We start from the raw sequence: 13,107 nt of genomic DNA, 5'->3' as shown, positions 1-13,107 counted from the left end.
TCTGTTTTTTTGTATTACCAGAACTAGATGTTGCCTGCTTAACTTTCAACTTTATTTGTCGCCAAAAGGCAATTATCTTTGCAGCCGAGTGCAACATAACAAAACATTACTTCCTTGTGCTGACCAAATGCTTTGTACAGAACGTGGTAATTGGCTGCCTTGAGAAGTGTATTCAGTGTATTCAATCAAGCACTTTTTTTCTACATGAAAGCTGTCATTCCAAAACACTAAAGCAGCCATGGCAGTTTTCTATAAATATTATTACCAAAAACAGACTGCCTGCATCTTCAAATATCCGAATAAACTGTAGCCAAACATTTTCTAAAATAAAATATGTTGGTCCATCACGATTAAACTGGCAACGATTTTGCATAGTTTTTATTATATTTTGGAACCACACTCCTCATGCTTTGGGGTAGTTGTAGTTTTCCCTCATGAAAAATAAATAAAGTCGAACAGTCACCAAAGTCCTCTTTTTCTTCCATCCTCAGTGAGAAGTTTCTATTGGCCTCTAGGTGTATTCTGGCTGTTTTGTTATCATTTATGGATGCACTCTACTTTAGCGTGAATGTCCTCAAAATGCTCTTTGTATTCACCCTTTAGAAAAACAATACACTTACACATTTGTGCCGACAAGCTTTTTAATACATGTATTGATAACACAGCCTCAGCAGAGCCGACCACACAGAGTATTTGAAGACATATTGTATTCATCAGATAAGCTGTTTCATAGCCGTTCAGAATCTTTTATCTGTGCTTGGAAACGAGCCGTGTCCCACATTTTGATGGCTCTATTCAAGATCATAGGAATATGATTCATGAGTTCTGATTGGCTCTGGGTTTTATTTTTGCATTTGCAGTCTGGATTACTTTTATAATTTGTGTTATTCTGAAACACCATTTCCCCAAAACTTGAATGCCTTTTCTGATTGAGATGACGAAGACTTTCTCATCCTCTTTCTCAATCTTCCTCTCTCCTCACCTCCCTCAGAAGGAGGAGGATCCAATTTAGCCATGGGAGGCCGGTCCAATAAATAGCTGCTTTACTGAGAATGAGTCTGATTGAGGATTTATCCAATCCTTTATTAAGACTGATTGTTTACCTTTGCCTGAGCTTGATTGGATTGAAAAGAAAGCTCATGCACTGATCTATACAGAGGATGGAGAAATCTAATCATTGTTCCTATCTGCCTGTCTTTCTTTGCCCTTCCTGCTTCTTCTTTTGGTTGCACCCTCTTCTCCTTCATATTGTCTTTTTCTCTGCCTCACACTTTGCCTTCCCCCCTGTCCCTATCCCTCCAAGCGAGTATCTTCACATGTCCTCTTTGCTCTTCTTTCAACATGATATACTTTCTCTCCTGAAAACTCCTTCTTTTCCTTTCATTCCTGGCCCTGTGTAGCTCTCCTAATTTCTCGTTCTCTATTTATTTAAGCATTTTTCACTCCTTTATCTTCTTCACACTTCAGTCCAACTGCAACAAGCAACACATCAAGTCAGAAACAGTTAGTTCACCTGATGGAGCAGCTTGGTGAAGGAAGAAGTTCATTTTGCATGCATATTTTTACAGGAAAGAAACAAAGCAGCTGGTTTAAACAAAGGTGTTTTTCTTTCTTTCTCATGATGACACATATTACCATGAGGCAATGATATGCAAGATTCTCTCTTATACTGTCATGTCAAGCATATTGATTATTGCTATGAATACTTAAACACTCCTCAAAGAAGGAAAGCATGCAAGAAAGAAAGACACACAGAAGATACAAACACACCTTAGCGTTAGAGGTCACCTAGAAGGTGCTTGTATCATCGTTCAAGTTAACTCCAGGGACAGCGGGGCATGTAGTTAACAAAGCACTGTAGTCTCGCTCACAAAGCTTGTCTTGTTACGCATATATACACACACACACACACACACACACACACACACACACACACACACACACACACACACACACACACACACACACACACACACACCACACACACACACACACACACACACACACACACACCACACACACACACACACACACACACACACACACACACACACACACACACACACACACACACACACATGGCTTCTTGAAGAACACAATAGGAGAGTAAATGGTTTTTCTGAAAGTGATTCCTACCTCCTTATTATTTATTCATGGGTCTGCTGGTCATTGCAACCTTGAGACCACTGTGTGTGTGTGTGTGTGTGTGTGTGTGTGTGTGTGTGTGTGTATGTGTATGTGTATGTGTGTGTGTGTGTGTGTGTGTGTGTGTGTGTGTGTGTGTGTGTGTGTGTTTGAGAGATGAATTCTATAAGAGAGGAAAAGGTGGAGGGAGCCATAGAAGAGAAAAGTGGAGAGGCAGAGAAAGAAAGAAGTGGGGGTTGGAGGGAGGGAGATGAGGCTGCGGTCTTGAATACGGGTTTGGATTTCCGTCCTTGAGGGGTGAGTGGAAGGCGATCGATAGTGAGGCTGAAAGCAAGGCTGATCGGGTGGCAGCACGAGGCTGCACAGGCACTCAGAGGGAACACGACCTAGACACAAACAAGGTCACTGCTCGACCCCTAACTGGGCGGAGTGACAGAAAAGAGAGGAAGAAGAGATCAAAACTGGTAGAAAAGGGTTGAAGAGGTTGGTCACCAGACAGATGGAAAGCAGAGTTTGATGGAAGCAAATCGAAGACGAGTGGGGAGGATGAATATAAAAAGAAAGTATGAAGTAGATGAAACAGGTGTATGTTGTTGAAGTTAAACAACACATGCAGCATCTGCACACATGATTACATTACATTGCATTTAGCTGACGCTTTTGTCCAAAGCGACTTACAATAAGTACATTCGACCAGGAAGACACAACCTTGAAGAAAACAGAATCATATAAGTACATCAGGTTTCATAGAGCCAAACATTTCAAGTGCTACTCAACTGGCTTAGGTAAGCCAGTCCTTTATTAGTATAAAAGTGCTTCGTTAATAGTTATAACGCTCGAAGTGGAGTCGAAAAAGATGAGTTTTCAATTTGCGCCGGAAGATGTGCAAGCTATCTGCTGTCCTGATGTCAATGGGGAGCTCATTCCACCATCTTGGAGCCAGGACAGCAAACCCACGTGTTTTTGCCGATGGGAACTTGGGTCCCCCTCGCAGCGAGGGCGCAGCGAGTCGTTTGGCTGATGCAGAGCGTAGTGCACGCGCTGGGTACGGTTTAACCCTGTCCTGGATGTAGGAAGGGCCAGATCCATTCGCAGCATGGTAAGCAAGTACCAGTGTCTTGATCATTTGATATTTTTTAAGGAGAAGGTAGAAACAGGAACACTTTGAGTCTCTTTGATTATACAACTTCAGGATGTCAACACACCTTAGATAGAACATGTTACACCAGGAGCCATCTGCTTGAGTTCATACATTTTGTTTTCACTGTGAATATTTCAACAGAACCAAAGACACATAACAAGCAAAAGACATAGATAGAGAAAAAAGGGAATGGAAAGGGATCGGTGAATGTGCAAAGGACACGCCGAAAAACATCGGGTCGTGATAAGGGGTCAATAAGTATTACCTACAAGGGCTTTCTAGGAATTGAAGCACATGAAGAGGAAATTCAACTTTTTTTGGACACATCTTTCGACGATTCTGCAACTTGTGTTAACAAAAGCATTCGGCGTGGTGATGTTATTCGGTGTTTTGGAAGGTTGTTCTGTTACGAAGAAATGTGATATGAAAAGAGATAAACAACGTTGCTACCTTGTATGTTGAGGCTTGGTGTAGGCAGAATTGCTGCTGTGCCTCTGATGTCATTAAGAAGTGTCTGGATAATTTCTGTCGGGTGATAAACCTTTTCACTGCAGTCACTTACCCAACACTTGATGAAGGTTACTTTAAAGCTAAGCTTTTGTGCCATGTTTGCACATCAAAGAGGATCAACAGCGCCAAACAACTTCAGACGAGCCTTTGCATCTGTGTCCTTGACTACTTGAGACGATGAGAGAGGCAGGAGAACAAGGACAAAATCAAATTCAATTGGGAAGCAAAAACAAAAACATGTAATATTGCTGGAGATGAGTCTGGGGTACACTCCTGGTCTGGACTCTTCTATACCTTGTCTGTACGGTGTCTCTAGGGTGTCTGCTGCTGTGGCAACGGACTTTACTTTTCAGACAGGGGCTAAAAACAATAAATATGAGGTCTAAATGTATGTCTGTTCTCACAAAGTTTAATGAAATGGTGAGAACAATATGCTCTAGACATTACACAGTGGCTAGACAGATACTGACAAACAGTTGATAGATGGATGGATAGATAGAGAGATAGATGGATGGATGGATAGATAGATAGATAGATGGATGGATAGATACAGTGGGGCAAAAAAGTATTAGAAGTAGGATGAAAATTACAGGCCTCTCTCATCTTTTTAAGTGGGAGAACTTGTAGAATTGGTGGCTGACTAAATACTTTTTTGCCCCACTGTATATAGATTGATAGATATATAGATAGATATAGTATGTATGGATGGATGGATGGATAGATATTGATAGAAAGATGGATGGATGGATGGATAGATGGATAGATAGATGATTGGTCAGTCTTTACACAATCCATAGATACTGACGGTAGATAATCAGAAATATCTGTCAGGAGTTTTTTTATTTTTTTTATTTCCACCCCTCCTTTCAGTTCTCATTTCTCAGCATATTCATGCCACTCAGCAATTACATCATCTGCTCTACACACACACTGACACACACAGGCAAAAAAGCGAGATCTCAAATGTCTCCGTCTCATGCCATGCTTGTGCTCGTTAGCCCTCGCTCATTACAACAAACACATCCAACATGGGCGGAGCGTGTAAGGTAGCGGCTGACACTGCTGCTGACGGATGTTGAAACACAGCCGTTTGGAGAGAGATGCTAACATCGGCTGATTCAGTCTGTAACGCACCGACTCAAGCAATCTGATGGTCAAAGCAATGATGAGCCAACTCTTTAAATGTGTAAACATACACATTCACATTATGCAAATGTTGTTTTTCACGCGGGAGAAGGCACCAAGTAGATCATCTGAATTTGCTTAAAAAGGGAAAACATCTGTCGAGCTTCAGTGTCACTGGTTGTTATCCATGCTTACAAACATATCGCACATCATCATCATAAAAACAGAAGGGAAATATTCCGTATACCTTTTTTTAAAGATTATGACTAAGATTATCGTCACTGCTGATGATTCCTCTACTTCCAGTAATTTCATCGCAGTCTTGGTCTCGTATTTCTCAGGCAGAAAGAGCAATAAAGGCATTCGTATTGTATGTCAAGGTTGGAGTGAGAGATGGCGTATTCAATATCAATGAGTCAGTTTTATTGAACCTTTTGCTGTGTGATCAGTTCACGAAAGGGTTGGAAGGGGGTCTCACTTTGTAGTATTAAAAAACACACCAATGGAAAATGTTGCTTATATTTAATAATTGCAGCTACGTGAAAAGACTCGTTTAAAAGCCTATTGATGAAAAGTCAATTATGTTCATATCGACAATAATCCAGCTGCGGGACTTGCTTAAAGTATTCATGTCAATTACCCAGGCTATTGATTACACATTTAAACAGGAAATCGCTAATAAATGGATGTAACATAATGAAAATGCCATTTAACTGACATTATATATACATTAATTTCCTTTTTTCATATAATCTTTCCTTTCAATTGGCTCCGTAAAATGTCTGCACTGTCTTAATTATTCCTATTTTCTATGGCATGGCCCAAACTCATTTTGTTTTGCTTTGTTCTTTATATATCATACCATTCCTTGCTTTGCACTCTCTTCCTTATTGCCTTTCCTCTCATCTCTTTTCCCATTCCATTTCTTCTCTCCTACTACTTTTGTTCTCCTGCTTTTTCTTTATTCATTCATTTTTAAAAGGAAAACATCTTTTTTGTACTTCGAGTACCTATTCCCACATACTTCACTTTATTCCCCCTGAGCGCATCATGTCATGAATCAGCAAAAGCAACATCCATTCAGCCGGTGATGCTTGAAATGATATATTACTCACTATAGACTCTTACTCTTTTAACCATCCATTTATTTGTACTCGTCTTTCGGTTGCTTCACGGTATCCCTTCCTAGAGACGGATAATTGGAATGGGTATTGCCATGTGCGAGTTTATTAAGTCTTATGGTGTTTGTCATCCACACTTTGTCACTTGAAGTCATTCAATCAGGCATTGTTTGTAAAGCAAAGCAGGAGCTATTACTTCTCCGTATCTGTTTATCGGTTCAAGCGGCCATCATTAACTTGCCTTTCTCCTCTTTTTTCTCTGTCGTTTGGTCATTTCTTCCTGTTTTCTCTACTGCTCTCCCGCTTTTTCCCTCAGTTGTATCATCCTCAGTGCCGATGTATGTGTTTCTGTATGTCTGAGCGCCTCTGCGTGTGTGGGTCTGCATCCGTGCCAAGTAGTATTCCCCAATAACAGGATTACCATCTTAAGCCTATTCACGGTAACTGAGCCAGCTGGATGGATAAAGCACTGTATCTTCGACTCCACTGGTGTTACATCTAGAAAAGAGTTAGACAAATTGTAGTAAGCAGGCCGAGCAAGCTTTTGGTGAGTTACTGAGAGAGAATATAAAGGATTCAAACTCTGTAACACCCCTGGAAGCATCAGTGGCTTAGAGGAGGTAAAGCCTTGCAAGCTAAGCATTGCTTACAGTGATGTCAAACAGGGAAGGATTTAACTTCTCTCAGCAGTATTTTCCTCACTGGTTGTTGGTAAAGGACACTGTAGAGCACTCAAATAAACTCCCTCTGGAGGGAACTAGCCTTCACAGACCATTTACATGCACAAACCTATACCATATACTGTATATCACCATAGGAAAGGTACATCACCAACAAGCATACAGGGTCCCTTCAACACTATTGGAATTCAAATAATATGTTCACTACATTCACAGATCATTTATTAAGACTGTCTGTGTAGACTTACCTATTAAAATAAATGAACATCATCATCAATACCTCAGAAATCCTATTGATTGAACAACTTAGTACATATTTAAAACTGGCCTTGATTAACACATCGGCCTTCTTTTAAGACATAATCACTTTTGAACTATGAGTGTTAATGTACAGCACCAACAATAAAGTAATGTCAATGTGGATATTATTAGGTAACTGGATGCTTGTCTATTTATTGCTGAGGCAGAAATGGAAATGTGTAAGGCAATGGAGACGTGGCCTATCCAGTAAGTTTGCTGCATCATAATAATTCTGGATCAGATTACAAACATTGATTGTCTGCATTACTTTTATTATCTGTGACAGCTGTGCTGAATATTGATAACACATACATAAAGAGAAGGATACTTACAAGCATCTCAGCTGCCTCTTTTCTAGGCTATGTGCTAATTCAGTATTAAGGTCCCTCAAGTGCCGTTGTGTAATGTTCAATGTTTATTTTCAATCAATGTTTATTTATATAGCCCAATAGCCATGACTCGAAGTCCAGGACTCAGATCCAGTACTCAGGATAGAGGATCCAGGACACACGACCACAGCAACAGGATTAGCCTCGACTCAGGATCCCGGCGTATATATGGACACAAAACACTCTTAAAAACGGATAGGCTGTCTGCCGCCCCAACACAAACTGGAAGTTGATTCCACAAATGTGGAGCTTGATCAGAAAAGGCTCTGGCTCCCATTGTACTATGTAATGTTGACAGTCTCCAGTTAAGACAGCGGGGCGAAAAGGTCTGATGGCCATTGGACCGTGTGTGCTGGATCCTGTTGGGATGTGTCACTCTGAGTAGAGTAGTGAGAGACTCAGAGACAGATCAGAAGAGGGAAGGAAAGTGTGTGTGTCAGCGTGTGTGTGAATATGTAAAGAGGAGGCAAGATGTGAGAGGTGTTAAAGAAAACAGCTTTCGACTTGTAGAGATGGAATGGGTGGAGGGAAACAGAAATAGCAAAAGAGACTGTCAGAATAAGAGATTTGAACAAAGGTCACACACACACACACACACACACACACACACACACACACACACCACACACACACACACACACACACACACACACACACACACACACACACACACACACACACACACACACACACACAACACACACACACACACACACACACACACACACACACAACACACACACACACACACACACACACACACACACACACACCACACACACACACACACACACACACACACACACACACACACACACACACACACACACACACACACACACAGAAGAGACAGCATGGTTTACACAGAAAGCTAAAGGTCACTGACCTGTCTGTATGGTTGGCACACATTAGCCTTCTCGTCCCTCACCATCTAAACAAGTGCACACCTTTCACTGCCTCTCTTCTCTTCCTATACCCTCACTCTTTCTGATCCATATTCATCAGGCATATTTTAGCTGTCCTCCTCTTTTCCCCTACAAGTAAACACAGATTTAAAACTGGAATCTGTTGCCTTTTTATTTGATACACACAGCTAGAATGCAATGCAATGCAATAGAAGAAGTCTGCAATAAACCTCAGGTTTACAAAGCTCATAATGTTGCTTTTTGTTGACAGCAAGGTGTTGATTCAGCCCTATCATTTTGGAGGCCAAACATTGAAAGCTGTATCTTATATTTTGTTCTCTGTCTCATGAAAACGGAATATAATAAGCTTTATAAAGTTTGGTTTTATTGCAGGGCGGTTGTGTCAGATTGCAGTTGCTTTAGAAAGGTGTGTGTACCTATTTAAACTGGCACCTTAGTGTGTTAATATAAAATATCCATCTGTATTCTGGAGTACAGCAGATGTACTGTCACTGCAGATACTATGAGGCACTGCTGCTGAGACAATGTTGACTTGCTTTTCAGGTTGCCAATAAAGCCTGTTTATCTGATGCATATAAACAGCAGGGTTTCACAACAACTCACCGAAAACATCTTTATGTGGAGGACTGCTGCTGACTGTAGTTAAAGCTTTAAATTGAGAGTTTTACACAACAATATTGACTTCACTACACTTTGAAGACACGGCAATCAAAAATCACCTGCTGAAAACTCAAAATATATTTCAAACGAATGCAATAGCAGGCAATGGGGGATACTAAGCTCTAAACTCTTGACGTTATTTGTATCAAACAAAACCTCTTCACTTAGCTATTTCCATAACAATGTCAGCAAGAGAGTTTAATAGATTCAATTGTTAATACTGTTAACAAGTTTATTGATGCAGAAACTGCATTGTGTTGGTTGGGAATACACATGGTGTAAAAGGGAATGATTGCAAATCAAGATTACACAACATGTGACCACTAATGGAACATGTACTAGCCCACTCAGCGGTGGTCAGTATTATTAGTGCACTCTTCAATACTAGCAATTTGAATATTGCCTAATAGCGCTATCTCCCCACCCTGCCATAAAACCACACACAAAGCCAAAGTGGTCCCCAACTTCCTCATCACGATACACTGACAAGACCGTTTTCTACAGCGTTTCTGTTCTCCTGATGAAAAGTCTGTGTCTTAGATAGCAAAGGGCCCCCCAGCTGAATACAGAAACAGTGAATGAAACCTGCTGCATTTCATGTCGAGCTGGATCCCAGGGGATCCCAAACCTTCCCTTCACATTACACTTCAAACCAAATGTAAGAGTTTGTAGCATTACAAAAGGCTCTGACTCAACATACGCAGCTGCTTATTTTCCCAGCATGTGTGAGGGAGAACGTCTGGGGGAATGTGTGTGTGTGTTTTTTACGTGTGTAAGTGGATGTGAATTCAGACACAAGATCTGATTGAAAGTCAGTGTTAGGCTTTCCTGTATTTTATAAAGAAATAAAGGCAGGGGAGAGAAAAGCGCCCAGACAGGGATGAGATGAGGGAGAGAAAAAGGACTGGGAAAGATATCCAGACCAATCCGTCGGGACCTGAGTGAGAAAATAGAGCAGCATCACATGTCTATTGAAAGAAGAGAGAAGAAAGCGGTATGGAGGGAGAGCGAATGAGGTCAGAGAAAGAGAGCGCAGGTGATGATTTTAAGCTCCTGGTGTCACAGGCAGATATAGGCTCCTCTCCTGCCCGCCAGTCATCTGCATCACACACAATGTCCCCTTTATTTGCAATATCACCTCCATCTATTTTGCTTCATCTGCCTCTCCGGTGTAGCAACTCGGGTGTGAGGCACTATTTCTCTCACCCTCGCACAGCTGCCAGCGATACTGTATGCATATATCATTCCTCTCATTCTCGCACTCACTCGAACGTTTACACATTCCGTCTTCTTACCTACTTTATTCTTCTCCGGCTATGTTTTTCCTTCATCCTCGACCCTTTTTTACACACACAAAAAGGGACACAACTGCTTAATAATAATAATAATAATAATAACTTGAATTGATATAGCGCCTTTCATAACCTCAAGGTCGCTTTACAAAGAAACATACAAGGACAAGACATAAAACATAATAAAAACATAAACATAAAACAGGGGGCAGAAATGGAAGTGTAAGTGGGGGGGCGGGGGGAGTGAGTTATTGTTGGAAGGCGATGTTGAACAGATGAGTTTTCACTGAGACACATTATGATTTTACATTTAAAGTCCAAAGCCCAAATCCAATGCTCTTGCCATATTTGAAACTATTCTTTCTATTCCTGAACTATAATCCTAGGAATGACTCTTAAATGCTTCCTGTCCTAAACACAAGCCGGCAAAACGTCCATCATTTGTAAGATCCTATCCCCTCCTCTTTTAATCCTTGAATAGAAAGGATAAAAGCATGAAAAGACAAATGCACACTTTATGCTCACGTTCACTATCTCTCCTTTTTTGTCTTGCACAAAACATACACACACATAAACAAACACACACAAGCACGCACACACACACACACACACACACACACACACACACACACACACACACACACACACACACACACACACACACACACACACACACACACACACACACACACACCCACACGCAAACTGGAGTCACTAAACCATGGAGAGACAGGGTTCGGTTCATTGCTCACCTTGGCTGGTGTGATCAATGGCAGTCTGCCTCCTCCAAATCCTTCCCACAAACAGAGCTGAATAAACAGGCAGGGAGTGTTTACACAGGCCCTGATCATCTGCTGATCCATATAACCTGCTTTCTAACCAGAACACACACACACACTTACACACACCAGCATTGAAAATGTACGGCGATAGTACTATGTACATATCCAGGAACACAGGCAGACAACTGTGCATTAAATCAGGAAAGAAAACACTTATCCGCACAAACATTTGCATGCACACACACATCAATGACTTTTGCCCATTATCCTCTCTGACCTCCTCAACAGGACATGGTTGATAGTCTCGTCGAGGTTGATAACAGACAGAAGGGTTAATAGGGATTAATGGACTGTGCACACACAGTTGCACACACACATAAGAGGGAACATAACCAGTGCTCAGGCTTTCATGTATCTCTGGAGCCTGTGTGTGTTTGTGCATTTGATTAATCAAGTGGAAGTATCATGTAGCTGTCGGCTGTGCAGCATTCCCACGGCTTGATGGGATAATTGAGGCGTGAAAAAGCCATATAGAGTTTGTCAAAACTCTAAATGGTCTGAGTTTAGCATCAGGACACCATGAGTGCAGCGCTTAGTGTCATTAACTCCCACTCTATGGAGCAGACAGATTTTATCACCAAGAAAAAAGTCACCGCTCTCTTCATTTATAATTTTTTATCAGTATCTCAGACATATTATAGTTATTCAAGACTTGCCCAGAGAAATACATGCTCTCCAATCTGTCTCACAAATGATTATATGGTTATATTGTTGCTAATATGGGGCGGATTTTGTAGCGTGATTCACAGTCAGAAGAAAATCCTCAATAGCCATGACTCTTACTACATGAATGCAAACATTGGTTGTGTTTGACTATTTGCTAAAATGACTATTGCTATTTTAACATCTTACCTTGCTGAAGAAGATAAATTAATCTTCAATCAGTGTTGTCTATTCAATAATTAGGTGTCCCTCATTTCCTTTGTAGGAAACTGGACCAGAAAGTCACTTTCAAATGTTAGTTATTGGTGCATAAAGTTGAATATGCCTTTGTATAGAGTGGTCGATTTCAGCATTTTTGCTTCTTACTGTATCATTTAGGTTTTTGGGCAATCAATTGTCAAAGCCTGCCTTCTGACTCATTGTCTCTGCTGCTGTCTGAACTATTTCCCCTCACATTTTGACTGATTCTGTTCTGGTTTCACCTTGCTTTCACCGACAGCATCTTCGTCAATTGAACATTTTCTCTTCTCCCTGTTCTCTTCAGGTGCGGTGGACAAAGACTGCAGGCAGTGCATCAGACAAGTTCCAAGAAACATCAATCTACAACGAGACGCTGCGCATTGAGGGCATCCAGAGGGTGCAGGGGGGTCGCTACTACTGCAAGGCCGACAACGGGGTGGGGGTGGCTGCCATCAAGTCCATCCGCGTAGATGTGCAGTGTAAGTGGGCAGGGAGAGAGATGAGAAAAATAAATAACTCCTTCCACTTTTGGACCACAGCTAACTATCACTACAGCCATTCCCACTGTAAGACCAAGATGGGGGGAGATGGAAAGATTGGAGGAGGAAAGATGAAAGACAGATTGGATGGATGATGAGATTTCAGTTGGGAATGGCTTCCAGGAGTATCTGATGACTTATGGTGGAACAGCATGGTAGGAGGATTACGGGCAAAGAGGATAGATCAAAAAGAAGTGCAGTATTTTGAAAGGATATAGATAAGATGCTGCAACACGTTGAAAATGAACATCTCAATGTTTTGCCTGTAGTGTAACTTTGGTTATTTTACGGATATTGCAGGTGTGTGTTCTTCACCAATGAGTGTAATGAGGGGGGGGGGGAAGTTGTATCAGATACTCCTGGAAAAAAGTGAAGTCTGTTGGACAAAGAGTTTTATAACAGTTAGTCCAGGTGGTACGGGCTCCCTAACGCACTGTTTCTCAACAAAACATGTCCCTACTATTTAAAAAGTACTAAAATAACAACATTTTACACATGTTTAGCGGTTCGGATGAAGATTTCTTCTTGCTGTTT

At 41.2% G+C, this 13,107-nt stretch overlaps 1 protein-coding gene across 2 annotated transcripts in view; it reads left to right on the top strand.

Annotated features, from left to right (window-relative positions):
* The window catches only part of LOC117556709 (MAM domain-containing glycosylphosphatidylinositol anchor protein 1), a 198,876-nt gene that overhangs the window by 55,304 nt on the left and 130,465 nt on the right, over nucleotides 1-13,107 (top strand). For both annotated transcript variants that reach the window (XM_034232201.1, XM_034232200.1), the window contains exon 4: nucleotides 12,339-12,513. In XM_034232201.1, coding sequence (XP_034088092.1) covers nucleotides 12,339-12,513 — 175 coding nt within the window. The remainder of the gene's footprint in view (nucleotides 1-12,338; nucleotides 12,514-13,107) is intronic.

Source organism: Gymnodraco acuticeps, unplaced genomic scaffold, assembly GCF_902827175.1.
Source record: "Gymnodraco acuticeps unplaced genomic scaffold, fGymAcu1.1, whole genome shotgun sequence".
Lineage (NCBI taxonomy): Eukaryota > Metazoa > Chordata > Actinopteri > Perciformes > Bathydraconidae > Gymnodraco > Gymnodraco acuticeps.
Note: the sequence above shows the minus strand (reverse complement) of the source record. Positions and strands in the feature narration are given on the sequence as shown.